This window comes from Miniopterus schreibersii, assembly GCF_964146895.1.
Source record: "Miniopterus schreibersii genome assembly, chromosome: 1".
Classification (NCBI taxonomy): Eukaryota; Metazoa; Chordata; class Mammalia; order Chiroptera; family Miniopteridae; genus Miniopterus; species Miniopterus schreibersii.
In genome coordinates, this window is record NC_138101.1 from 146119482 (window position 1) to 146147042 (window position 27561).

General features: G+C 41.3%; 1 protein-coding gene and 2 pseudogenes across 3 annotated transcripts; 2 read left to right on the forward strand and 1 right to left on the reverse strand.

The window, feature by feature from the left end:
• Positions 1-1361: 1361 nt before the first annotated feature.
• Positions 1362-7657, forward strand: B2M (beta-2-microglobulin). Its single transcript, XM_081132831.1, has 4 exons — positions 1362-1578; positions 5518-5793; positions 6344-6374; positions 7339-7657. The coding sequence occupies exons 1-3, from the start codon at positions 1512-1514 to the stop codon at positions 6355-6357; spliced, it is 357 nt and encodes a 118-aa protein (XP_080988957.1). The 5' UTR covers positions 1362-1511; the 3' UTR covers positions 6358-6374; positions 7339-7657.
• A 10661-nt stretch (positions 7658-18318) lies between these two features.
• LOC308550785 (E3 ubiquitin-protein ligase RNF4 pseudogene) lies at positions 18319-19097 on the forward strand (annotated as a pseudogene). The gene is made up of 2 exons: positions 18319-18584; positions 18813-19097. The product of its transcript is annotated as an E3 ubiquitin-protein ligase RNF4 pseudogene (transcript).
• Positions 19098-26159: 7062 nt separating this feature from the next.
• LOC308550838 (DNA damage-regulated autophagy modulator protein 2 pseudogene) lies at positions 26160-27104 on the reverse strand (annotated as a pseudogene). Its single transcript has 3 exons — positions 27090-27104; positions 26688-26998; positions 26160-26564 (listed from the first exon to the last, which is right to left on the reverse strand). The product of its transcript is annotated as a DNA damage-regulated autophagy modulator protein 2 pseudogene (transcript).
• Between the last annotated feature and the right edge of the window lie 457 nt (positions 27105-27561).

The following is a 27561-nucleotide window of genomic DNA, read 5'->3' on the forward strand; positions in this document are numbered from 1 at the left end:
CCTAATTTCAAGACAGTTATAGTTAGAGCTGGTAGAAAAACTAGGTAAATAACAACAGTAATTACAAAACACTTAGTTTCTATGTGTTAGGAACTGTGTGAGGTTCTCTGTGCATTATCTCATTTCATTAGGCTTGTAGAAAATATTCGACTTTTTCTAGTTTAGCCATGGCTTCCACAGAGGGATTATTAAAAGATCTAAAAATCTGTGAAAGAAATCCAGAAAATATTTGTTGTGCTCCTTGGGGAAACACAATCCAACTCCCTTCAACTGAAATCCGTGGCGATTTCCAAGGTCTCTGCCCCTCCCCACGCCCATGGTTCACTTCCTCTTCTCGCTGTTGCACTCAGAGAAGACCAGAGGACACAGAGGACTCAGCAGCCATGTACTAGCAGCATCTTCTTTTGTTATCTCTGAGTGTAGGTTTTCTTAATGAATCTGTCTAATTTCTCATGCTCTTATAATCAGTAGGTTTTACTTCTTTGGCTGGGTGCAATTTAAATTCTCACTAAAATTGTATGCTCTTTATCTCCTAAGTGTGGGAAGCATGAATGCCAATGAAATCAGGCCAGAGTTTGAATCCTAGTCTCTTAGCCTTGTTTTCTCTATCCATAAAAATTAATGAGGTAATTCCTACCTCCTAGAGTTTATTAAGGTATTCGATCCTTCTTTGCTAGTTCATTCATTCAGTTTACCTAGTACCTACCACGTGCCAAGCACCATTCTAAAGCACCTAAAGGGGTCTGTAAACTCTAAAGCTCAAAGCAGTTACTGCTTTTGCGATCTAGTGGTCGTTTCCCCCCCGCAAAGCAACAAAACCAAAAAAAATCACCTAAACAACAAAGGGAAGATACAGAGAAAAATTCCTTGGCCAGGAGCTTTACAAAAAGAACCTTTTCCCTGAAGGGATTCAGGAAGCAAGAAGGTCCTCCTTCACTCCAAACAGTTCTCACTAGTCCTCGAGGTTTCTCGACTATTTTTCTTGCCCCGCACATCCAGAAACCTACAGTGCATTCCGGGTTGTACTTATGAACAACAGGTCTTGTCCTGCCCGGTACCGTTCACCCTCCGTCCATGCACTTAATCTTTCTGGGCTTTCATTTTATTTATTTTTTCCCAAATGAAAACCGCAAGTTCTAGGCTCCTAACTGGTTTCGGGCACCGTAAGCAAGTGACTCGTGATCTGGGACTGGTTGGGAAAGCCAGGGCGCCGGACAAAGGTGCGTCCTGACTGAAGTTCAAACGCCAGCATCCAACGCCCCAGCCCCTCCGCCGCGCCCGAGATCAGAGGGCGCCCTTTTACAGAAAGCGAACTCTCCAGTCCACGCCTTCTAATACATCACGAGGCCTTATAGGAAAATGAAACTGAAAATTTCCTTTCCTAACCCGGTTCAGCACCGCCGGCTAGGAAACTGGTGACGGGCAGGGTTCTGATTGGCGGCGCCCGAGCGGCATATAAGCCAGACGCGCGGCCCACGGGCGCAGTCGTCGTCGCGTCCGCAGTGGTAGCGATGGCTCTCCCCGTGGCCCTGGTCGCGCTGGCGCTGCTCTGTCTGTCTGGCCTGGACGCTGAACCGCGTGAGTGCCCCTTCCTCCCCGTTTCTCCTCCTCTCGCCCTTCCTCTCCGGGTCCCCTACCCGCTTTCTCGGGACTCTCTCTCTAACACCCTGGTTCTCCAAGTGCTCTTTCCCGCCCAGGGGACGGCGGGGGGGGGGGGGCGGTGCGAGCCCAGGACTCAAGCTTTTCCTTTCTTTCTCCGAGAGCGGGAGCTGGGGGAGACGGCTGGCACCCCCGGGCTGGGGAGGTCGGGACAAAGTTTCGGGGTGTTGATAAGCTTCTGAACAACCTGGGTGAGAAAGGGTTTCTCTTCCGCTCTTTCGCGGGACCTCTGGCTCCCGGGCGCAGCTGCAGGGGAGGGGCTGGGAGGCGGTTCCCCAGCCCCTCCGAGCTGCGGACTGCGAGTGGGTGGAGACGCGTTGGGGCGTCGGGGGAAGCCCGGCGGGGGTGAATCTGGGCACCTCTGGGCTTCGGGCTTCCTCCCAGTGCCTGCCAGGTTCACCTGTCCTTTCGCACTTCTCCATACGTATGGAATCAAACCTTGGGCGTCTGCGCGCGACGTCTGTAGAATGCTTTGGGGTGTTACAGGGCCCCCGCTTTCATATCATTAAGTCACTTGTTCCCATTACACTATGCCGCTTTCTCTCTCTCTCTCTCTTTTTTAAAAATATATCTTTATTGATTTCAGAGAGAGGAAAGGAGAGAGAGAGAAACATCAATGATGAGAGTCATTGATCTGCTGCCTCGAGCCCGCAACCCGGGCATGTGCCCTGACCGGGAATCGAACCCGGATCGCCTGGATTCTAGGTTGATGCTCAACCGCTGAGCCACGCCTGGCTGGGCCACTGTGGCGCTTTTAATAATTGTAAGAGCTACCCTGTTTTTGACAACTCACAGTGTGCGGGGGACGCTGTGTGCTTCATGTCATTTTAAGTCTTAAATGGGCCTACAATGTAAATATGAAGGTTATTATCAGCATTTCACAGATGAGGAAACCGACGCACCAAGAGTTTAAGCAATTTAATCACACAGGGAATAAATGGCCGACAATGGCTCCTGACTAGAGCGTAATGCTGAGGTGTAAACCTTTGGGCCGTATGTAATCCGTACCTCCTCCGTTGGGTATGAGATTGCCTGGAACAAGCTGGGAGGCTGTGGGGCCCCTGTTGCCATTTTTGGCTCCTTGCCAGGTTCTTTCCAAGATGAACTCAGCCTCTACTTTCAGTTTTGAAAAAGCCAAGGTTAATCAGTCAGAGAGGTTGTAAAACCAGTGATAAGGGTAATCAGAGTGATTACCCAGGCTGTCGGTTGAGGACACCAGGGACATTGAGCATGTCCCAAATACCCTGTAATATACAAGACTCTCCTATTTTCCCCCTCATAAAACCCTCTGTGAAGCATGGTCTTTTGATCATGAGAAGAAGGTATTTAATTTATAATTTGTTTACAAAGTAAAGCATGATGTCTATCATCAGTATTTTTTAAAAAAAAGATGTTTTTATTGATTTCAGAGAGAGGGAGAGATGGAAACGTCAATGATGAGAGTAATTGATTGGCTGCCTCCTGCCCTCCCCTACTGGGGATGGAGCCCACAACCCAGGCACATGCCCTGACCAGGAATCCAACTGCAATCTCCTGGTTCATAAGTAGATGCTCAACCTCTGAGCCACACAGGCGGGGCTGTCATCACTATTATTGATATTTGCTGACTGTAGAAGCCTTTTTGAAAAATAACAAGCTAGCATTTTTTAAAAATCTTAATTTTAAAATTTCTAAAGTAATACATGCCCTGCATAGATCATTTCTGGAAGAGACCCAAGAAATAGGTAATGGTGATTGCCTCTGGGGGTCAGTTTTCTGCTCTATCCCATGTGTGGGTTTGTTTGTTTCATGTGGACATAAATTATTTTTTCAGGTAAGCTTTGGAAGCTAAAATAACTCTCCCAAAGTCACAGAGCCAGTAAGGGGCTGGGTCCAAATTAAAACCTAGGCCTCACTGATACTGGTCCTCTTAGAAGAGATTTTTCACGATGCTTTTGCAAAACCCTACCTGGTTCCCTCAAAGTGAGAATTCCAGGCCAGATGAACCTTGCTCTTACTCCTGTGGCATTTACTATATTCTAATTATTAGAAGCTCAAATACAAAGAGCATTCTGATTTATCTTCACTTTTAACTTTATGGGGGAAAGAAATTAAGGCTTCATTGGGATCCTCGGTCCAGCTTTTGTGGACTTTTGATATTTCCTTTCCTGGCGACCTTTCCTTTGATGATAGAGTGTTTCTACACAGATGCATGTGGCCAGAGTGGTCTGGTACTTCTCCTTTTCCCCACCACCTTCTGGACCTGGAGGAGCAGCTGCCCTGTAGTAATCATGAACCCTGAATGTATACCTATTTTATTTTTATTTTTAAAAAATATTTTTATTGACTTTTTTTTAGAGAGAGAGGAAGGGAGAGAGAAACATCAGTGTGAGAGTGAAACATCAATCAACTGCCTCCTGCATTCCCCCTACCAGGGGTCAAGCCTGAAACCCGGGCATGTGTCCTGATGGGGAATTGAATGGGCTACCACTCAGTGCAGAGGATGATGCCCAACCAACTGAGCCACACTGGCCAGGGCTGTATGTATTTTAAAGTGAATTACACACATGCATTAGTGTCAGTCTGTATACTGAGTAGCAGTAACACTTCTCTTCATTTTGGATGAAAAATATAGAAATAGAGTTTATATTTTCTTTCTGCACCCCCAAGGATGGTCTAGTCATGCATCCCCTTTGGAAACGGCTGTTCTGTAGCCTTATACAATGGATTCTGAACCCAGCTAGTTATAGGAATCATTTCAATCATCCCATTCTCATGCATTACTGTACTTGGTCATAATGGAGAGTATGTTCTCTCCCATTTGCCAGAGTCCTCACCCTTTCCTATTGTTTTGACCCAGCCAGACTCACACATTTAAGCTATTTGCCAGCTTCTGTTGGCATTTAAACCTTGTAGCTCATGAAATCAGGTACAAAAGCAGGGGTTTGGTGTATAAACTCTAGGCAGGATGAAGAGGTTGTGTTTTGTAGGAACGTACTTTGAGTTGACTCTCTTAGGAACCTGAGCAACTAGTAATGATAACATCTGCCACTTACAGAGCAACTGCTGTGTGCCAGACCCTTTACTAGATACTGCACACTGAGAAGTCAGATGGGTGTCGGTCTAGGCAGGAGCAGGAACCAAAAAGGAAATATGTAAACAAAGAAAAAAATTGATGGGGCTGAAACAGGATACAATAACATGAGTTTTTTGATGTGGCTAGTAGGAGGGTGTGTGAAGAGAAAAATGAAATTTGAAAAGTAGGTTAGGGCCAAATCATGTAGACTTTTTTGAGTGATGTGTTAAGGAATTCTGTGGGTGCCGAGAAGCCATCAAAATCATTGCTAGATAAAGAAGTGATCAAAGACAATACAGTAAAAAATGTAGGAAAATGCTATAGAGGGCTATTAGGCAGCATACTGATAAAAATATTGTATTACCCTTTCTGTATTTTGTGATCGGCTTTTCCAGATGTGCCAGCTTTTAAAAATCACTATTTCTTATGATTTATTTTCTCATTTTGATTAAATATTCATTTTCATATCTACAAAAAAATACCTCTCGAGAGACTCCGCAGAAAGGTTCTTAAAGATTTGTCACAATCTCCAGTGACAGCAGAAGATACTACTAGAAATCTGCCAGAAAAAGCCAAAAAGGCATGTGTAGGGGAATTATGTGAGAAAGATACCAGGTCATGGTTTATCCCTCAAAATGGAGGTAGCCTTTTGGAAAAGTGAAAGCTTATTTGACCAGAGAGGAACTGGAACTGGAAGTGGACAATCAAATTTAAACACTTGGTGCCCAATCTAGCTTTAGACCAAGGTTGTCCCAAGTGATATACTGTGCATTGCTCATTTATCTTTCCCTGATGTTCCTCAGGTTCTCCAAAGATTCAGGTTTACTCACGCCATCCAGCAGAGAATGGAAAGCCAAATTTCCTAAACTGCTATGTGTCTGGGTTCCATCCACCTGAGATTGATATTCGTTTGCTGAAGAATGGAAAAGAGATGTCTGCGGAGAAGTCAGACCTGTCTTTCAGTAAGGACTGGTCTTTCTATCTTCTGGTGCACGCAAATTTCACTCCCAGCGCAGGAGATGAATACAGCTGCTCTGTGACTCACGTTACTCTCCCTGAGCCCAAGAAAGTTAAGTGGGGTAAGTTTTCAAGTTCTTTCCTTAACTGCTGGCAGTTGTATCTGAGTATAGCCACAGCATAAAGCTGCTTTGATATTTTTAAAAATATGTGTACTGGGATTGTTAGGGAATGTTATTAGAGCTCTGATAAGTGGCACCTTCTGAGAGATCTCTGCACAGCATGGTCCCGGAGATGGTCGTTTTCCTGAGGCAAGAGCAGGGAGCAGCAATAGCACTTGCACAAATGCACACTCATTCCCAACGTCTTACCTGCTGGCTTTCTCAGGCTTTCCTGACAACCTCATGGATACTTCGAACCAACAAGAGTCTCAGGGAGGCGCAGGCCTTTGTAAGCCTTGCTCTGCTGGCACCCTACAATCCTGGACTCCTCCAGCACTGACTGGGTTGGGTTCTAGGCTAGTAGGCAGGTTTGGGTCCTGCTAGGTAGTTCTAACCCAGGTACTCATGGTTAGGGACAGCAGGCTATTCTGCCAGACATTTGTTAATACATAGTATTTTAAAAATAAAACTTATCGTTTCCCTTTTTCTTCCCCCATTTTCTTTTTCATAGATCGATACAACTAACTGGCAGCATCATGGAGGTAGGTTTTTAACTTAAAAGAAACGTTTTGTTTGTTTGTTTCATTATTCTGAAGACTTTCCAAACAGCTGTAATATGACATCCTCAGTATATGGAGGACATTAATCAGGGCAGCAGTTCAGCAGGCGGAGAAGAATCCTGCAGGGTCACATTCCCTTTTCCTGTGGAGTGGCATGTGGAAGGTGTGTGGCCCCAGTTGTGGCTCTGCCAGCATCACTGGCCCCCTAAAGGAAGTCAGAGGAGCTGCTGGTGTACAGCATAGAGGCAGCTGGTTACCCACACTACCTGCAAGGCTTTGCTCGCTCTTCTGCCATTTCCACATGGGGCATCTCCGGGCCTTCAGAAATGAACCATTCTCTTCTGTTGCATAGCAGTTGCTTTATTAGTCAGAAGAGAGGAGTAGCATGGTTCTAAAGAAGTCCCATTCCTTTAATCTCTTGTTGAGCCTTAGCATGTGAGCACTGGGTTTGCCTTCTGGAGGCTCCCAGTCCAATAGAGGAGAGAAACAGAAACACTGTTATAATGCATTGTAAAGATACTAAAATGGATGTATCTACAAGGAGTTCTAGCAGCATGAAAGAGGGAGGAATTGGACTTCTCTGTCTCTTTGGATGGAGTTCACAGGTAGAAAACCTCTTCACATCTCCTGTTATATTTTAGGACAGGGAAATTAATTCAAGAGAGCATCAGAGAAGCTGGGTGACCTGCCCAGAGTCACACAGTAACTAAAAGGTAGAGCCAGAATCTGAACTCTAATACCAGCATTCTTTTCTCTTAGGTTGTGGGAGAATCAATGGGATAAACTAATGGGAAATGCTCTTTGTAATGGGTCTGGAAAATTGTCTGCAGCTACTACTTTTACAAATCGTGATATACACAGAAGAAGTTAGACAAGTTGGGTGGTACAGTCTGTAATCCAAATAAAATAAGTATATTTTCTAACAAGACTTTTTCTGTCCCCTCAGGTTTGAAGATTCCTCATTTGGATTGGATTGATTGCAAATTCTGCTTGCTTTCTTGTTAATGCATATATGCTATTGTGCTTTAAAAAACAATATTTACATTAACAAAAATGTCATCTTTATAATTTCACTTTGGCCACTATTGACGTATCTGGGCAGGGGGTTACTGGCTGCATAGGGGTAGGGAGAATAGAATTCTTATGTCCAATATTAACATCATAAAAAATTACATAATTTTTATATAAAATTCAGATTTTCCTATTAATCTGTGTTATAACTATGTTGATATCCTTGGTTCACTAAATAAACAATGGTGAAACTTGCTGTGTCCAGTTTCTTATACATCTCTCCCTCTCTTACCCTTTAATTTTTTTATTTTATTTTTTTATTTTTAGAGGCTGTTTATTAAAGCTGGGGACAGTGAAACAAGAAAGGGCTGGGGAAATAAGCCTAGGCTGGTCTGCTTTGGCTAAGAAGTCAGAGAAAAGGGGGCCTTGGAGACAGGTTCAGGGGGTTTGCCCGGGAGGAACTGTCCCTGCCCATTGCTGCCCTGGTTGCAAGTCTCGTGGGTTTCCTTAGATAAGTAGGAGATGCGTGCCTGTGGGGGCAGGAGAGGGGCAAGGAGAAGAGAAAGGCCCACGCACTGGGACCTCTATTTTGAAGGTTTTTAAATGATGAGAGTTTAGGGGAGGTCTTAAGGGAGGATCTCAATAGAATATAATATTCATCAGTTTTTCCTCTCTTACCCTTTTGTTTTCAAACAGGGAAACAGTCTTCAAGTATCACTTGAAGAAGAGTGTAAACCCCTGGTATATAGGGTTTGGTTCACAGTGGAAGGGGCCTTAGTGATTTACAGTTTACAGATCCAGAGGAACAGGATCCCAGAGAAATTAAATGACTTTGTCAGGGTGACACAGCTGTCTGCTGAAGACCAGGCTTCCATCTTTTAGCCAGAGTTCTGTTTCCTGGGCCAAGACATGAATATATAGACTCAAAGGGAGCAAGGGTATCTGGAGAATTTCATATTTTAGCAGGTAGTAGATATACTTTGAATGAAAAATACTAGATTTTTAAATTTCAAAGCATAGTTTATACATGATGACCTGCTTGGCACATTTGTTTCTTTGACCAAGAATTTCAGTTAGCTAGTGCTAGGTACTGACAGGACAAATAGAACACAACACTGCTCTCAAATTGCTCAGTGTAATGGATAGGCAGACATGCACTCAAACAATTAACGCATTCTGATAGAGTGTAGCACAGGGAAGTCCAGAGAACTAGGTAAAGCATGTTTGGGAAACAACAAACAACTAGGTAGGTGTTAGGGAAGTCACTTGCTTGAGCTGCGACTTGGTGGGGAGAGGTTCTCTTTGGTGAGTGGGGCCTGGGGTTTTCAGGGAGGGAGGCAAATTATGAGATGTAAAGAGGTGTGACAGGTGTGAGTAGTTCCAAACAGCAGAGCAAGAGCAGCTGGGGAAGATTTGTAGGAACTTAGCTGAAAAGATTGACGAGTGACTTAGACCCTTAACTATTCACCCTGGGTGCACTTTTGAATCACCTATGGAACTTATTAAAACATAACAGCTCTAAAAAATAAAGTCTATTTAAAAAAACCCCAGCTTTCTAGGTTTCAATCCAGACCAACTACACCACAGTCTCTAAGTATGGAGCCCAGCCAAACAATAGTATTATTATATTTTTAAAATTAAGACCTTAAGTTTTTAGAGCAGTTTTAGGTTCACAGCAAAATCGAGAGGAAGGTACAGAGATTTCCCATATAGTCCCTACCCTCACCAACCATAGCCTCCCCCATTATCAACATCCCCAACCAGAGTGGTACATTTGTTACAACCGATAAACCTACATTGACACATCCTTATCACTAAAGTCATAGTTTACATTATGGTTCACTCTTGGTGTGTTGTATGTTTTATGGGTTTGGACAAATGTATAATGACATATGTCCCTCATTATGGTATTATACAGAGTATTTCACAGCCCTAAACATACTCTGTGCTCCCAACATTCATTCCTCCTACCCCTACCCCAACCCGTGGCAACCACTGATCTTGTTACCCTCCTCATAGTTTTGCCATATCCAGAATGTCATATAGTTGAACTCATACAGTTTTTAGCCTTTTCAGATTGGCTTCTTTCATTTAGTAATAAGCATTTATGGTTCATTCATGTCTTTTCATGACTTGAGAGCGCATTTCTTTTTAGTGTTAAGTAATATGCCATTATGTGGGTGTACCATAGTCTATCTGTTCAACTAATGAAGAATATAATGGTTCCAAATGTTGGCGGTTATGAGTAAAGCTGATACAAATATGTGCAGGCTTTTGTGTGGACATCAGTTTTCACAGTATTGTTTGTTTGTTTGTTTTTATCTCTAGATAGTTTTAATGTGTAGCAAAGGTTGGGATCCACTGGGTTAAATAATAAAGGACTTTCTATTCCATGTCATTGAACACAACTATTTTGTGAAATCTTGTTTGCCGGCTGATGGTCCCATGTAATGCTCCTCCAGAGCACGCCTTAGTTCCCCACTTCAGAACTAGAGACTAGTCAAAGAGGAGGAGTACTGGAGCTTAACTATGCTCATTAAATTTAAATGTGCAATGCAAATTAAACAAAAGTCTCAATGTCAATAATAAAGTTAGACCTCACACATACTGACATAGAATAACCATGCTACACTGTGGAAACAAAAAAGTAATTTCTAGAAAATATAAGTCATGAAAAAGCCCAAACTATATAAAGCACATGCATTATATATTTTATCATGCACAAAAGCAGGTCTGTAAAGTCATGCCCTGAATTGTTGTTAGTGGTTATTCAAGATATTGAAGAAGGGTGAATAAAAAAGAGGAAGCTGACTAGTCTGTTGGGAAATTAATTTGCTAAAAGCCATTTGGCTGAGTATGAACTGGCATTTTCGTGAAATCCCATATGAGTGTGTGTGTGGTGGGGGAAGGATTTGGGGGAGAGCTGGGAGTGGAGGAGTAGATGGTGAAACAGTACAGGCTCATATCTTAAGCAGAGGTACTTCCCTGCTGCTGCTCACCATGGCCAACAGTGTGGCCCATGTTATGCCCTTCTAAATACTGAGGAATGTGGCAGCTGAGTCAACCATCACCTACCAGGGCCTGGCCAAGTGGAAGGAGGCTGGGAACCACAGGACTCTCCTACTCTCCCAGGTGGAGGGCCAGTCTCACCCCAAACTATGTTGGTGAAAGGGCCGAAGGAAGCTGTCTCTCAGCTTGAAGCAAATTGATTATTTGAAGAATTATTTGGCTAATTAATATATAAACCTTTCCTTTTAGAAAATTTATTGTAGAATTGTTTTAAAATTGTCCTCATTGCCTGGCCGGGCGTGGCTCAGCGGTTGAGCGTCGACCTGGGATCCAGGCGATCGGGGTTCGATTCCCCGTCAGGGCACATGCCCCGGTTGCGGGCTCGATCAATGACTCTCTCATCATTGATGTTTCTACCTCTCTCTCTCCCTCTCCTTTCCTCTCTCTGAAATCAATAAAGATATATTTAAAAATAAAAAATAAATAAAAATAAAAATAAAAATAAATTGTCCTCATCATCAAATAATGAAAATAAAGAAAAACATCATAAACTTCTGCAATCTCCTATGACAGAGATTACCACATTTTGGACCCCACTGGATTTTCTCAGTGTGTACCCATCACTCTCAATTTTATGTTATGACTATTTTTCAAATATAATCTTTATTAAATAGCTCTCCTTGCATTTCCTTATAATTCCCCTTTTAAGGAATTTAGAAAGGTCCAAGAAACCAGAGAAAGACAGCATTTGATTTGATGCAGGTTCTAGACCTGTAGTGATAGCCTGAGAGGGCTCCATACTTTGAATGACAATAGGAAGTGACAATGATAAAAAGCTGTAAGGTGGGAGCCATGGCTTTAGGCAATTCACCAAGGTAAAGGGGAGAAAATACATCTGGAAGAGAGAGTCCAAGAAAAAGCAGAAATGTGAGTTAGAATTCAGCAGTTTTAACCTAAAACTGTTCTGTTGACCCAAGGACCTACAAGGAAAATACCAAGAGATGAGACTGTGACTGTAACTTAGTGGTTTGTGTGTAGTATTACTTAAGACTGGTACTCAGATCTTGGCAACGGTGGCAGACATCCCGCTCATCCCCCCTTCAGAGCATCAGCATTTGCCTATCTCTGGCACTCCAAGCTGAGGTGCTACTTTTGATCCCATTTTAATATATTTTTAAACAAACGATATTAGCCTTTTTACTCCCCCTTCCTCCACAACCTCCCTTAGCAGATAATCCCACAGGAAAAAGTCCACAAATACAGAAAACCTCTTAACAATGTTTACCTAGGCACAGGGCTAAGGTGGCAGGACAAAGACAAAAGGAAACTATTAACAATATTATTCTACATACTTCTATATGCTTTGAAGTGTTACAACTTTTAGTTTTTGAGTAAATGTTCACTACTTTTTAAAATAGGAAGCTTATATAGGCAGAAAAGAAAATTTGTTAATCCCTCTACCCAGAGATGATCACTTACTAGTGTTCATTTGGGTGTGTTTAGCTCTTTAGATTTTTATTTATTCTATATTTAAAAGCGGCTATTGTTATTATCATGTATATTTAAAATACTTTAAAATAATACTTTTTATATATCATTTTTTCACCATCCCTAATGAAAACATGTCATAAATGGAAACAATACAAAGAACTGGCAAATGTTTTTTCTAGTTTTTGTCAACAACCACTCTCCCAATATCTTTGGGATGTTGTTTTTACTTGTCTTTTATATATTATAAATTCTTGAGTAAAAGTCAAGGTTTTTCTTTAATAAAATAAATATTTAGTTTGTGATGTAGCCATTAAGATTTTAGGGGCAACAATTAGCCTTATCTCTCCTTCGACTCTAAGCTTTTAGGGAAAAAACTGAAGATTAACATTTGGGTCCTAGATGTCTTAAAATAAAGTATCTGTGAGTACCTTGACTGAAAACTTTATGCATTAAAACTATTCTGATACTTTGGAGAGCTACAGAAGGGCTGATAGAAAAAGAAAACCTAGTAAATATAATTAAAAATAACAGTTTAATCATGTATTATGCACTTACTATGCACTGGATTCCGTATAACTTCTCTCATTAGTTGGATGCACATTTATTTGTCTTCTTTGGTCCTTCACAACATAGATGATTAAAAACTGAAACTGAAGAGATTTTATATTGCCAGAGCACACAGGCCCAACTGAAAGTTCACAGTGATGTGCAGGCTTCCCTTCCCCCGTAGACCACTTCCTGTTTTTACTGTTTCCACACAGCGGAAAGAGAGAGGCTCTTTCTGGCACAGGATGCCACAGAGCTATCCAAAGCGGTTTCCTAGGTGTCTGTAGCTGTCTGCAACTGCGTGTCCCTTATTCATAACCTGAAGAGTCAGTGAGCGTCTCAGAAGCAGGTCGTGACCAAGGATTCACATGCAAGTGACTTATTGAGAAAGGGCTTCCCGGAGAAACCAGTAAGGGAGTGGGGGATGAAGGGTACAGAATGGGAAGAAGCCAAGTGAGGATGTGATTTCAGAAGTCCCACACCCAGCCTGTGCCCATGGTGAGCTCTAGGACAAAGAACAAACCTCGGAGTCTGTTCTGCTTGGAAGCAAAGGAGCTGGGTTTTCCTGTCAGGAGTGTGAAGTGGGGTGAAGCATGAAACTCCCAGGTACTTCCAGCACACTTCAGTACCCGAGGGTAATCTGCAAGTCTAGGGATAATGTGCAGGTCCTGGTTGTTGGCAGCAAAATCTGAAAAAGCTGGTGATGGGCTCCTAGAGTTTGGTGGGGCATCAGTTTACTACTGTGAGTTTCTTGTTAACATCCTCTGATAAAAACATCTGCTGAGCCCACAACACAGGCCATCCCAAACTTCCATTAAAAGTGCCAAGTTTCTAAGGGGCTAGCATTAAAGTGTGAATGCCACTGAACTCAGACCTGGGTTTGAAGTCCAATTCCACAAAAGGAATGGGAAAAGTCGTATTTCTGGCGTGACTCTTCATCACCATATTCATAAAATGGGATAATTATTCCTACATCATAAAGTTTATTCATTTATTCACTTAATCATTTGTTCAATAAATGTGGAATTCTTTTCTGTGCCAGGCACTGTTCCAGGGATGTTCTGACAAGGGGAAGGTGATAAGGATGGCACTGTAAAATGTAAAGCTCTACGTAACTGCTTTTACTTGCAGTGGTTCTTCATTTTCACAGCTCACTAGAACATAACATTACCTAAAAGCACAGCAAGGAGAGATACAAGGGAAAACTTCTTGGTGCTTAGCAGGTGGAAAAAAAACCCCAAACAAAACCAAACCACCACCACTACCAACAACAAAAACTACTATGGTGGAATTCCTTTCCTTAAAGGGCTTTAGGTAAAAGATGGTCCTCCCTCCCGACAGTTTCTCCAAAGGTGAGTCTATAGGCAGAGCTCTCCTTTGGCAGTCTCAGGATTTCTGGGAATGGTTTTGATTAAAGTATTCATAAGGCCTAATTGCATCTTCAGGAGCTTCTAATCCTGACTCTGTCACAGTTCACCCTTTTTCAGATCTTTTGACCTTCCCTGGCCTCGGTTTCCTTATCTATAAAATGAAGGGTTCTTGACTACTAACTTGTGTATTAGACCCTTACTTACTATACGTCTAGGATAGGGAGTCACTACTCAAGCTCTCTGTGTGAATTAGCCTCGTGTAACCTGGGTATAACACCTGAATTAGCACCTCCCAATTACCTATTCTTTTTTCTTTTTTAAAATCTCAAATAAATACTTGTTGCCTTTCACAATGAAAGGCCTTTTATTTTTAAGTTAGCAACCCATAAACATCCTGGAACAACTGTTACATGGACATATATGGACTTTACTCCCTCCCCTGGGGTTTCTGCCTCTGTCGTTTGCCTACTGGAATTAACCAATCCCTGTTAACCTAGCCAGGGAAAAATCTTTTATTTGCATTTTGTGGTTTTTGCCTTTATGGACCCTGCCTTTCTTCGTTCACTCCGCAGTGCAGTTTGAGTTGTTACCCGAATCTGTGTCTCTTGGGTTGCAATCCTTTGTTCAAATAAATGCTTTTTGTTTTTTATTACAGCCTAAACTAAACCTCTTCTTTGGTCAACAAAACCATGACATTGAAGACTGAAAGTTGCATTATATTGATGGCTCAGATTCAGATATGATATTGTGGCTGTGGTGAAAATCTGTAGGTAAAATTTGAAAAACAAACAAAAATACATCTTCCTTTGAGTTGCCTAGTAGTTGAATTCCTGGAAAATTCAGTGTGTATGGACCTGGCATAGTAGTCAATAAATATTCAAGGAATAAATTAAAATAACTGAAAAATAAAACATATTTTTACATGTGATTGTAAAGCCCAGATTATAAACAGATTTTTCATACATTTTATGTGTGTGTGTGTGTATGTGTGTGTGTGTTGGGACTCCTGGCCCTCAGCCCCTAAATATCTGTAGTGTCCCTATTATTGGAACAACCAAAAATAGTCTTATTAATTTACAAATTTTCTCTTTAAGAGACATACTGCCTTCACTGAGAACCACTAGTGTTGAGTGGGGACTTGCTGATCTAATAATGATTAGGGTGCGGGGGTGGGGGAAGGGCCAAACACAGCAACCCCGCCCTTCCCGGAAAACATGAGGCTTTGTATAAACCAGAAACTAAGAGCAGGGAAAGTCCCTTTTTCTAGCCTGAAACAGCATTTTTTGCCAAGAGACCAGTGACGAACACTAGGGCTCGGATTCTGATTGGGCAGTTGAGAAACTAAGCGAGCGGGACAAAAAGGAAAACCCCAGTGCCTTTCACCAGGCGGCTGGTGGGAATACGTGCCACTACTCCTCTCTTTGTGATCTGAGCTATCTTTTTCTCTGGGTGGCTCCGGCCACCAGCCTGGGCACGTTGGAGGTGTGCACCTCCTCCCGGGCCACCTCTCCCCCTGCTGCTTCTTCTCTACCTATTGGCTCTTCCTGGCCCTGTGACTCGGGTCATCCTCCTCCGCCCAGGGTAGCCCGGCACCCAGGTTCCGCTCGCTCAGGGTCCTTCCGAATCTGACCGGGGAGCCTGGGAGAAGCCGGAAAGTGGCACATCGCTGGGTAGCTACCCGAGCAGGGCAAAGAGGAACAGAACAAAATATCTCGGTCATTGGTGATTTGCTGGGTGCATAAGTGGGGTTGGGGGGGGAGGGGTGGCGCTGCTTCCGGAGGCTGCCCAGCCTCCTCCCAGAGAACATCGCCAGGAGCAAAAGGCAAATATGTAGTTGAGGGTGTCAGCCAAAGAAACATTAAATTCTACAGAGAATTTTTGTGAATTTATTTGAGCCAAACTATTGACAATTGCTGGGAAGCAAAATCTCCACGGATTGAGAAAATGCTCTGGAGAATGGCAATTTTGCATCTTATTTTATACATTACAATCAAAAGAGAAGGCGTAATGGGTTACATGAAATCCACTGGTGATAGATTAGGGAGGCAGGAGAAAGCAAAGGGGAGGGTGGTGGGAACCTCTGGGATTGGATGAAAAGTAAAATGATAAACACATCTTTTACATAGGTGGGTATAGGATAGTTAACAGTCAACAATTAACATAGTCACAATAACAGAGGATTTGTGGTCCTCACCTCATGCTTTGTGCCTTGAGGGGTCTGGAAAAGGGAAGTTACCCTGATATTCCAAAAGTATGTAATGGTAGACACAAAAAGACAATAAGCTTAATTAAGGTAAAGATTGACTTTTGTCAGGGAAGATTCTAACCTAGGACATGACTACCTGCCCAAACTGCTTTTAGTTAAAAAGTTTTAATTTCAGACCATCCTATGTGATTACTTTAGGTCTCTGAGTATGTAAGGCTGCCATTCAGGCCTTCCCTGAGCTTGTCAGGTTTACTACGTAGCCCTTTTTCATCCACAAGGGTAGTGATCCAGTGAGAGGCAGGTGTCTGGGGAGGGGGATGGGGCCAAGAAAAGTATTGCCTGGGTAAGTAGGTCAGTGTATCTGGGGGAACACTGAGCCCTGTACTCTCTTCTGGGCTCACCTCATTTTCCTTTCCAATTCCACAAGTCTTCAACCAGATTCTAAGTCTTGTGTCTCAATCCAGATCATGTCAGCTGTTTTGTGTAACATCCCTATGACAGTTCATGTGTTTATTTTGGCAAAAGCCTCATTGAGATATAATTCACAAACCATACAATTTACCTATTTAAAGTATACAATCCAGTGGGTTTTAGTATATTCACAGTGTCGTGTAACTATCATCTCCATTTTATTGATTTTTTTTAGAGAGAGAAAGGAAGGCGAGGGGTGGAGGTGGGGAGAGAAACATCTGTGTGAGAGAAATATAGATCGGTTGCCTCCCACACTCCCCCAACTAGGGATCAAAACCTTTTGGTGTATGGGAGGACACTCCAACCAACTGAGTCACCTAACCAGGGCCTATCACCTCAATTTTAGAACATTTACATTACTCCCAAAATAAATCCTGTACCCATTAGCAGTCACTCCTGTTTCTCCCCATGGATTTGCCTTTTATTGACATTTCATATAAATGGAAGCATACAGTAAGTGGTCTTTGTGATTGGCTTGTCACTTAATATGAAGTTTTCAAAGGGCATCCATACTATAGCATGCATCAAGTACTTTATTCCTTTTTGTGCTGAATAATTCTCCATTGTATGGATATGCCACATTTTGCTTATCTGTTTATCAGTTAATGGGCATTTGGGTTGTTTCCACTTTCCATTATTATGAATAATGCTGTTGTCAATATTTATGTACAAGTTTTCCATGTGAAGCTAAGTTTTCAGTTCTCTTTGGTATAAACCTAAGAGTGGAATTTCTGGGTCAAGTGGTAACTCTGTGTTTAACTTTTTAAGGAACTGCCAAACTGTTTCCAAAGCTGTTACACCATTTTACATTCCCACAAGTAGTGTGTGAGAGTCCCAATTTTTCTATATCCTCGACAACACTTATCTTTTTTATTATTGCCATCCTAGTTGGTGTGAAATGGTATCTCATTATGGCTTTTATTTACATTTCCTTAATGACTAATGATACATTAGTTTAAAATTACAAAATAATTTATAGGACTTTTATAAAGTTTTGAGAACTTTAACCATCTAGGTAACATACCCAAAACTCACAGAGAGTGTAGGCTCAAACCAATTGCTCTGTGATGAATGCTTGATAAACTCTATCCCCTCTTTCCTAAAACAGAATCTGGGCTAAAACTCTTCAAAACTCCACTTGCTGCCTCTGTTAGAAAGAGATTCCCGGGCAAGATGAAGTTTTATGTGAACTAAACAGTTCATTTCTTATTTGCTATTAGAAACTCGAATATGCATAGAACTTTTTGGTCTCTCCATTTTTACTTTGTAAAAAAGTGTTTCCTGGAATTCCTCCTCATGTGTCTTGAATGAAGTTGTGACCCTTACGTGGTGTTTATGATTGTGTGCTTCTCTTCCTGTAAGTGCAGTTGGGCTCTCCTTCTCCCCCTACCATCAGGACATAGAATGAGCAGGCACACAAAGCTTAAGCTTTGTTTAAAAGCAAAACTATCAAAAAAATTGGGGGTATGCATTTTTCTCTATATATCTATACATTTTATACTACCATCAATCTTATTTTAAATATTACTAAAGCTTAATTTTTCTCTTATTTTTCAGTTAAAAACTCAGATTGAGCTGTTTTATAAGTGGCTCTCAGAAGATTCATACCCCTAGATCCTGTGGGAACACAGTAGTTGTGGAGGTGGAGACAGGACTGGAACCAGAATCAGTGTTTAGATATACCTGAAAATCTGGACTCTAAATTCTTCTGTAAGTCAGGGAGTGACTGACCAATAGCTGTGAGACACTGAGGACTTTAACATTCATTGTAAACTTTGGCACAGATCACTTATTTCTCTGAAGACTGGATCCAAAAAACACAATGAATGCTAGTACATGCTATGGTGGCATGAATTCCAGACAAGCTCTGGAATTTTGTACAGCTGGGGAAGGAGGCTCAATTCCTGAGATGGTCTTGGAAGCAGAACTGATAGAGCTGGGAGAAAGTAATGAGTGGTTGACCTCACTTCTGACTCTCTAGAACCTGCAGTAATTGACCTAACTTACCATGACTCTGTTGTGATTACTGAGGAAAGGAGAAGGCCAAGGAGAAACAAAAGGTCATTCCAAGGACAGTCTTGCATCGGTGTGGTGAACCGTGGAAAGAAGGGGTTGGCCCATCCGGGCGTGGCTCAGCCGTTGAGCATCAACCTAGGATCCAGGAGATCGGGATTCGATTCCCGGTCAGGGTACATGCCCAGGTTGTGGGCTGCAGCCGATCAATGACTCTCTCATCATTGATGTTTCTATCTCTCTGTCTCTCTCCCTTCCTCTCTCTGAAATCAATAAAGATATATTTTAAAAAAATAAAAAAAGAAGAAGGGGTTGATGAGGGACAGAGATGTATATATGACCAACAGTGCTTACCACAATGCCCTGGGAAAAGAAACTTAAAGTTGCACACTACTTGGTTATATCCAGTGCCGAATTTGTATGGATGGGTACTTGGAGATTGAATTGAGTAGACGACACATTTACTTTTCAGAATGTGGCCACATCTTTTGTAGTCAGTGTCTCTGCACTTCCCTTAAATATACTAAAAATTGCCCAGTTTGTTTGAAAAAAATTGACTGCCATCAGTACCACTGCATTTATATGTGATGTGTACTGTGTTACTCCCTGACTGGGTTTTTCCATGTCCTTGTGCAGAAACTATGGAGTTGTTCTGTATTCAAAAAGCCTGTATGAAAACTCTTTTATTGCTCACAAACAATGAGACTGCTTTTTTTTTTTTAACATATATCTTTATTGATTTCAGAGAGAAGAATGGAGAGGGAGAGAGAGAGAAACATCAATGATGAGAGAGTCATCACTGGCTGGCTGCCTCCTGCTTGTCCCCAACTGGGGATCAAGCCCGCAACCTGGGCATGTGCCCTGACGGAGAATTGAATCGCAATCTCCTGGATCTTAGGTTGATGCTCAACTGCTGAGCGACGCCGGCCGGGTGGGACTACTTTTTGATTCCTTTAATTTCATGCTGCAGGCCTGGACTTTTGTTGTTATACTGAATCAGAGACTAGTGATTGTCCTTAAAGCAATTTTCCCTTTTTTTCTCATAGTAATAAATTTTTAACTGGCCACATGGGGACATTTTGGATCATGTAAATAAGAGCAGCATCCTAGAGATGGTGGAGCCACACCCACTCGGGCGACACATTCTCTTTTTTAAGAATTAAAGCAAGCCCTGGCTGGGTAGCTCAGTTGGTTAGAGTGTCATCCTGATATAACAAGGTTGTGGGTCTGATCCTGGGTCAGGGCACATACAAGAATCAACCAATGAATGCATAAATAAGTGGAACAACAAATCTATGTTCCTCTCTTTCCCTTCCTCTCTAAAATCAATAAAAATAAATAATTAAAAAAGAAGTGATGCAAGAAGTTATTAATAATGACACCTACTATTTTTTAAGCAATAGCTATGTTCCAGGCACAATACTAGGCATTTCACACATTACAGCCAACGTATACACCAAGGCAAGAGCAGGAACCCAACAAAATATAAGAGCAGAGGTTGAAGGGAGCTGCCACATGGCACTTAAGGTGAATAATTTGGTGATTAGTGTACACGGTTGTGGGAAGAAGTGAGAAAGTGGCCACATCATGAGTAGAGCACTGTGTTACGAAGTTTAGATTTTATTCTACAGGTGCTAAGATGTCATTAAAGGCTTGTGAGCAGAGCCCCCAGAGAAAGATTCTTAAGGATCAAGCATGATCTCAGTGAAGGCCAAAGATACTGTTTGAAAGTTGGGGGGAAAATATAGAGATGGGATTAGGAAGGAAAGATCCTGGTGTTGATTCTCCTCTAAAAATAGGAGGAAGTAACCTTGGTCTAAGGAATTTAACTGGTACTCTCCTGCCCTTGGATGCCTAGCAGTTTCATTTTAGCACAGCCAGCAGAGCTGTACAAGCCTTTGAGCTGTGGTAGCTCTTGAGAGATGGTCGATCTGAGGTGGCAATGATAGGAGTCCAGGGGGACAGCTGTGGCAGTTTGAATTTAGCTTTCAAGTAAACAAAAAAGTGGAAGCTCCTTTGGTGAGAGTGGAAATGAGATTAGGTGAGGTGGAAAATCAAATTTATCCACTTAATGCCTGACCTAGCTTTAGGCCCAGATAGTCCCATAGTGAGATAATCCGGCAATTTGTCATTTCCTGATGCTCATTGAGAGGTTACAGCAGAGAATGAAAGCTAAATCAAGGCAGTATTTAATATGGGCCCTTTCCTACCCCCTTAGCTTTCAGCAGGCAAACAGATCCTACAGGGCATATTCCCTTCTCCTGTGGAGTGTCATGAAGAAGGCATGTGGCCCTAGGTGTGGCTCTGTCAGCATCACTGACTCTCTAAAAGGAGGGCAGAGGGGCTGCCAGTGGGTGGGACAGGATAGAGGTAGGCAGATACCCAACCACTTGGCTTCCCTGCTGAGAAGACAGCCTATAAAGTACCAACTTCTCTCTTTGTTTTTGAATAAGTTCAAGCCACAAAAATAGCAGCTTCTCTATTCTGCAATCAGGAGAGAGAAGGTGGTGCACCCTTCTTGGGGAATGCCCACTCCAATCTCATTTTCAAGTGAATTTTCTTTCACCTAAACTCTTGATAATCCCTAGGAGACTTGCAACCAGGGGAGCAATGGGCAGTGGAAGCTTGTCCTGGGCTTATCCCCTGAACCTGTCTCCAAGGCCTCCTTTTCTCTGACTTCCCAGTGAGCTGACAGCAGCCCACCTTGGCTCATTGCTTTCCTATAACATTTCTAGAGAGACAAAACCACTCCGACTAGCCTCTCCTGTTGCTTCTTCTATCCTAGACCCTTCCTTGTTTCACTGTCCCTAGATTTAATAAACATACTCTTTAAAAAAAAAAAGATGGGAGGGAGAGAAGGTACAATGCATTGCTGGGCATGGGCCAGTCATTAATTCATTCACTCATCTGCTCATTTACCTGGTACTTATTAAAATTTGATAGTGTGGTAGGCTCGTGTAGTTAAAAAGATAAACAAGACAATCCTTTTCTCTAAGAAGCTGCCAGATAGTGGGGAAGAGATATGAAAACAAATAGTTATAACACAATGAAAGAAATAATGCACTGTAACAAAAGCTATTATAGAAAAATCTGCTAGGTGTTGCATAAAAGAAGTATAAAAGAGAAGATAACTGACTTCTCTGTAATTTCCGTGGAGTCTAGTAAGATGGAAAATTGAACTTTTAATTTATACTCAGCTCTGTTGGAGTCCATGAAAATTAATAGCTACTTACATCTCTTGTTATATTTTAAGTCAGAAAGTTAATTTGAGGGAGCAGAACTTTTTTTGTAAACTATATGCTATACTAACGTTAGTACAATAATAATAATAATAGCTATTATCATTTATTGGGTTCTCATTATGTGCCAGATACTGTTAAATACTTCACACATATCATTTCATTTAATCCTCGCAATGATCCCATGAGGTAGGTGTTTTCATCTCTATTTTATATATGATGAAATTGAAGCTTGGTAAAGAAAAGCAACTTTGGTCTATAACTCTTTTTCCCCCCTACCTACTACATGGTAAAAGCTGGTATATGTAGTTTCTTAGACATCACTGTCCACTGCCTCTCCCCAACTTTGTTTTTAAATAGTGAAATAAATATTTAAAATTCCCCTTTGTAAAATTTGGAACCTCTTGCTATGCTGTTTTTGGAATCGCAAACTTTAGAGGTAGAAGGGGAGTCTTAGGAATTCATATTTTACAGATGGAAGAAATGATGCCCAGAGGAGTTACACGTCTTAGCCAAGGTTAGTCATTGCTCTGATGGGAGACAAGGCTTTTGTCTTCTAGGCCAGTATTCTCCCGCCTGGGCTAGAGGCTCTAGAATGTGCAGACTCCAAGATTTAGTACAATAATCTTTACTAAACATTGTTAATCATTTTAGCCAACAACAAAATTATTCGATATGAAACCAAATTAATTTTTTAACCTAGGGACATAGTTTCTAGGTGAGCATCAGCATTTCATAGCCATTTACTTGACAAGAGATTTGATCCAATGAATGCCACATACTGTCAAAGTGAGCAAGACATAGCACTACCCAGCAATTCACAATTTAGTGAAGGGGAGGACATGCAATCAAAATGTAAAATAATTATTTCCTCGTATGTACAAAGATCTAGGATGCTATAGAAATGTGTAAAGCAGTGGTTCTCAACTGGGGGTAGGCCCTACCCCCACACCCTCAGCAGATATTTGGCAGTGTCTGGAGGCATTTTTGATTGTCACAAATAGGGGGTTGCTACTGGTGTTTAGTGAGCAGATGCTAAGCACCCTAAAATTCATAGGACAGCCCCTCCCCCTACACCCACCAAACACTTTGCCAGCCCAAAATGTCAATAGGGCTAAAGTTGAGAAAGTCTGGCATAGAGCCAGCAAAATATTTTCTATAAGAAATAGGGGAGTGTAAAATTTGGATGCCAGTTACAGCAGAGTTTAATGAAGAGATCATGATTGGGTTTGGGGGAGGGTAATCCCCAGCAGAAGGGACAACCTGTGCAAACCACAGAAGCATGGCATATTTGGGCAATCACAAACACGGCAGGAAGAGTTGTGGACATTAAGGCTAGACAGCTAGGCAGGAGCTAGGTAGATATTCAAGAAAATATACTGAGCTAGAGAAATTACTATTAATAAAAGCTATTTGGTTCCATGATGATCACTCAGGAGCACAGTCTAGCTATGTATCTCTGTGAGCTAAAAACTGAAGAAGAAAGCTGTTTGAAATGAGGCTTTTCTCATCTTGCTTCCTTAGGGCCTGGGATTTTCCAGGCATTTGTTACTTTCTCTGACATAAGAGTAGGAGCTCTTTCAATGGAATGTGAGCTCTGAGAGGTAGAATAGCTCTCTATTAAAGCCACTTAACTGGGGTCTCAATGCTGTGGTGAGATCATGAGGGATGATGAGAGGGTTATTTCTCATGTGTTAGGCTTATGGACAGAAGATGATTATTTCTTCTTTTGTAGAGCACCCTAGTTCAGAAATGGGAATATGTGAACCTTAAGATTAGACTGCCAAAAAGAAAATATATTAGACAGCCACCTGATATCTAAATGAGCTGCCCCCTATAAAAAAAGGGTGGGCAGGTAGGCCATTTCAGTCAGGGTTTTTCTTTCTCGTAAGCTAATGATCAAAACAACTGACAAACTGTCACGGAACCTGCCAGACATCACTCTCGCTTTGCCCCTTCTCCCCAGCTCCTGAACTTTTCCTCCTCCTGTCATGCTCTGAGCCCATTCTTAGCAAGCTACCAGGTCCTAGACCCTGGTCTGAAGCCATCCTGAGCCTGTTGAACTCTGTTTCAAGTGCCTGCTTCTGACCCTGGTGTTCTGATGATAGAGCTTAATGGAGGTGAGTTACTTTTCTCTAACTCAGCTGGCTTTCTAGGTGTAATTTGGAAAACCCAATCAGAAGGGGGTATGCATTTTAGAGCACGAAAGGAAATTCATGGAAATATTTAACTGTGACAGCTTATACCATCTATACTCTCTCCAGGTATTGGAATAACCAAGAATTTTTTATTTTAATTTAAAAAAATATATATCTTTATTGATTTCAGAGAGAGGAAGAGAGAGGTAGAGAGAGAGATAGAAACATCAATGATGAAAGAGTCATCATTGCTTAGCTGCCTCCTGCATGCCCCTGACTGGGGATCCAGCCTACAACCCAGGCATGTGCCCTGACTGGGAACCGAACTGCAATCTCCTGGATCCTAGGTCGATGCTCAACTGCTGAGCCATGCCCGGCCAGGCAGGAATAACCAAGAATTTAGATAAGAGAGGTTGCAGTAAAGTAATGAAACTCACAATAAACTTTTGAGAAAATTAAATTAAATTCTATAAAAATTTACTTTCCTAATTAATGTATCACTTTATTTTAGATTGAAAAAAATTATTATGTATAATTTGATTTGCTCGTTATACCATCACATTTTACGTTTTATATTAAAAACAAAGTTGATTTCTGAGGTTAAACATTTTTAACTGAGTTTCTTTAAGATCCATTCAGAGCTAAAATAAAGCAAGTAATATTCTGAACTAATGGTTCTCTTGATACATAGACAGAAGAAAATTTTTATTTACTATAAGAAGGCTGGAAAAGGTCACTAAAATCCATCAACAAGAAATTTTAACCGAAGTCCTTATGTAATGAGTTATCATTTCCATCAACTTCTACATCTTATAAAGTTTGTTTTAAATGTATATTAATCACTAAGATGAGGCTCTAATTTCCTTGATTATGGGAACTTTTTTTTCTCTTCTTCTTCTCTGCCCTTAACTGTTGAAACAGAGTTATAAGTATTTTTTAAATAACTTCTAGAGAGAGAAAAATAAACACTGTTGCCTCTTCCTACTACACTCTTATTAAAGCAAAGTCAGTAAAAAGACATACTTCTCCATAATAGTAAAAAAACAGTTTGTGTAACAGTGAGCTTCCCACAGGACCCTACAGGACACCTACTACATTAGGCCACTCTACCAAACCTGGGAGTTGTAGCAATTCTACCTAATACATAGAAACAAACACAGGGAGGCTGCCAAACTGAGGAGACAAAAAACATGTCCCAAATGAAAAAACAGAAAACTCCAGAGAAAGAACTAAACAAAGTGGAGACAAGCAATCTACCATATGCGGAGTTCAAAACATTGGTTATAAGGATGCTCAATGAACTTAGTGAGAACTTCAGTAGCATAGAAAAGAACATGGAAACCATAAAAAAGAACCAGTCAGAAATGAAGGATATACTAACTGAAATAAAGAATAACTTACAGGGAATCAACAGTAGAGTAGATCAATCTGAGAATCAAAACAGCGATTTGGAATATAAGGAAGCAAAAACACCCAATCAGAACACCAAAAAGAAAAAAGAATCCAGGAAAATGAGGATAGTGTAAGGAGCTTCTGGGACAACTTCAAGCGTATCATTTGCATCATGGGGGATACCAGAAGGAGAAGAGAGGGAGCAAGAAATTGAAAACCTATTTGAAAAATAATGACAGAAAACTTTCTTAAGCTGGCGAAGGAAATAGATATAAAAGTCCAGGAAGTGCAGACAGTCCCAAACAAGATGAACCCAAAGAGGCCCACACCAACACACATCATAATTAAAATGCCAAAGGTTAAAGACAAGGAGAGAATCTTAAAAGTAGCAAGAGAAAAGCAGTTAGTTACCTATAAGGGAGCTTTCATAAAACTGTCAGCTGATTTCTCAATAGAAACTTTGCAGGCCAGAAGGGAGTGGCAAAAAATATTCAAAGTGATGAAAAGCAAGGACCTACAACCAAGATTACCCAGCAAAGCTATCATTTAGAACCAAAGGACAGATAAAGAACTCCCCAGACAGAAAAAAGCTAAAGGAGATCATCATGAACAAACCAGTATTACATAAAATGTTAAAGGATCTTCTTTAAGGAGAAGAAAGCTCTAGCCAGTTTGGCTCAGTGGTTAGAGTGTTGGCCCACAGATTGAAGGGTCTCATGTTTGATTCTGGTAAAGGGCAGGTACCGCAGTTGCAGGCTCCATCCCCAGCCCCAGGCCGAGTGCGAGTGGCAGCCAATTGATGTTTCTCTCTCTCTCCCATCAAAAGCAAAGAAAGTCTGAGAAAATGTTACAGCCCAGAGGAGCTTAAGCAGAGAAGGCAACTAAAAAATGTAACGTGATAGCCTGGATGGGATTCTGGAACAGAAAAAGGATATTATGGAAAAACTTAGGAAATTGGAATAAAATATGGAGTTTAGTTTATTAAAAAAAAAAGAAAATGACATAGACCATTTTGTTGTAGTAGTGATCATGTGAAACACATAACCTTTGTCCTCGGAGTTCCAGTGTGGTTTCTGTACTATATCTGTGCCAAAACTGCCACTGTACAAAAGAAATGAGCAAGTCAGCATGCTAAATGTACTTACTCCCCACCACATAACCAACAGTATTCTGATCTAGATTTATTTGCTATGAATTTTGGGCTGCATTCAGCAGGAAAAGATGGTCTGAGCAAACATATATAATAAGCCTATACCAAAGGTGAGCACAGCTCCACATATATGCACAGGGTGGAGCAAAAGTAGGTTTACAGTTGTGAGTATGCAAAACAGTTTATTCTTTTATTATTTATAATTATTGTATTATTTCCATATGAACAACTGTAAACCTCCTTTTGCCCCACCCTGTACAATAAAAAAAGTTGTTTTCTGGAAGTTTGCCACAGAAGGAAGTCCTAAACAACTCAGAATTCAAGTACAAGGCCAACCTTGTTTAATCTGGTGATACAATTCCCTTCAGGATTCAGAGCATGAAATTGCTTATAAGAAACATAAACAGTAGCAGCGCATAAAACTGCAGTGAAATTTAACATTGTCCCAAACAAGCACTTTTCTGGAGCTAATGTACCACTGATATAAGGCAAAGCAGGGTCAACAAGGTGGAGAGTGAAAGCAGCAGCCATCCAAATTACAAGGGCTGAAGGATGGAAACTGAGGCCTTCCTGAAACTACCACATCTCAAACGAGTCTTTGCTATTAGTTTGATTTTACCTTGCTCACTAAACTTTAAGTTTTGTGAGAGCAGGAACCAACTGTTTTGTCCACCATTATATTTCCAGCTCCTGTTTTAAAGTTCACAAAGTATCAATCTTCAAATCTGCCCAAATCTGCACCTTTTGTAAATCCTATGTTCTCTGCTTTCTTTGAGGATCCATGAATTGGAACGGCAATTACAATTTTTAAATTTCACAAGTATTTAAATACCACTGGTAATGAGATGAATTCCTTATGCTGTCCCCTCTCAGTGGTGACTGCTTGCTAGGATGAGCCACCAGGGCTGGCTTCTGGGTCTGGAGTCTGTGGGCTGTTGAACAGCCAATGAAATAGGTCAGAAGTGCACCTGTATTTTAACCAATTTTAATTGGTTATATGGCAAAACACTAAAACAATCCAATTGGCTATTAATAGTAAAATGAAGAAATACAGTTTCATCAGTAAAATATCATATAACAATAAAAATGAATGAAATTCAGCTATGCACATTGACATAGGTGAATCTCAAAAG

Bases quoted from the DNA above. Each gene is read 5' to 3' on its own strand.
- B2M (XM_081132831.1), top strand. From the start codon at position 1,512: ATGGCTCTCCCCGTGGCCCTGGTCGCGCTGGCGCTGCTCTGTCTGTCT. The intron at 1,579-5,517 runs GTGAGTGCCCCT...GATGTTCCTCAG, and splicing joins TGGCCTGGACGCTGAACCGC to GTTCTCCAAAGATTCAGGTT.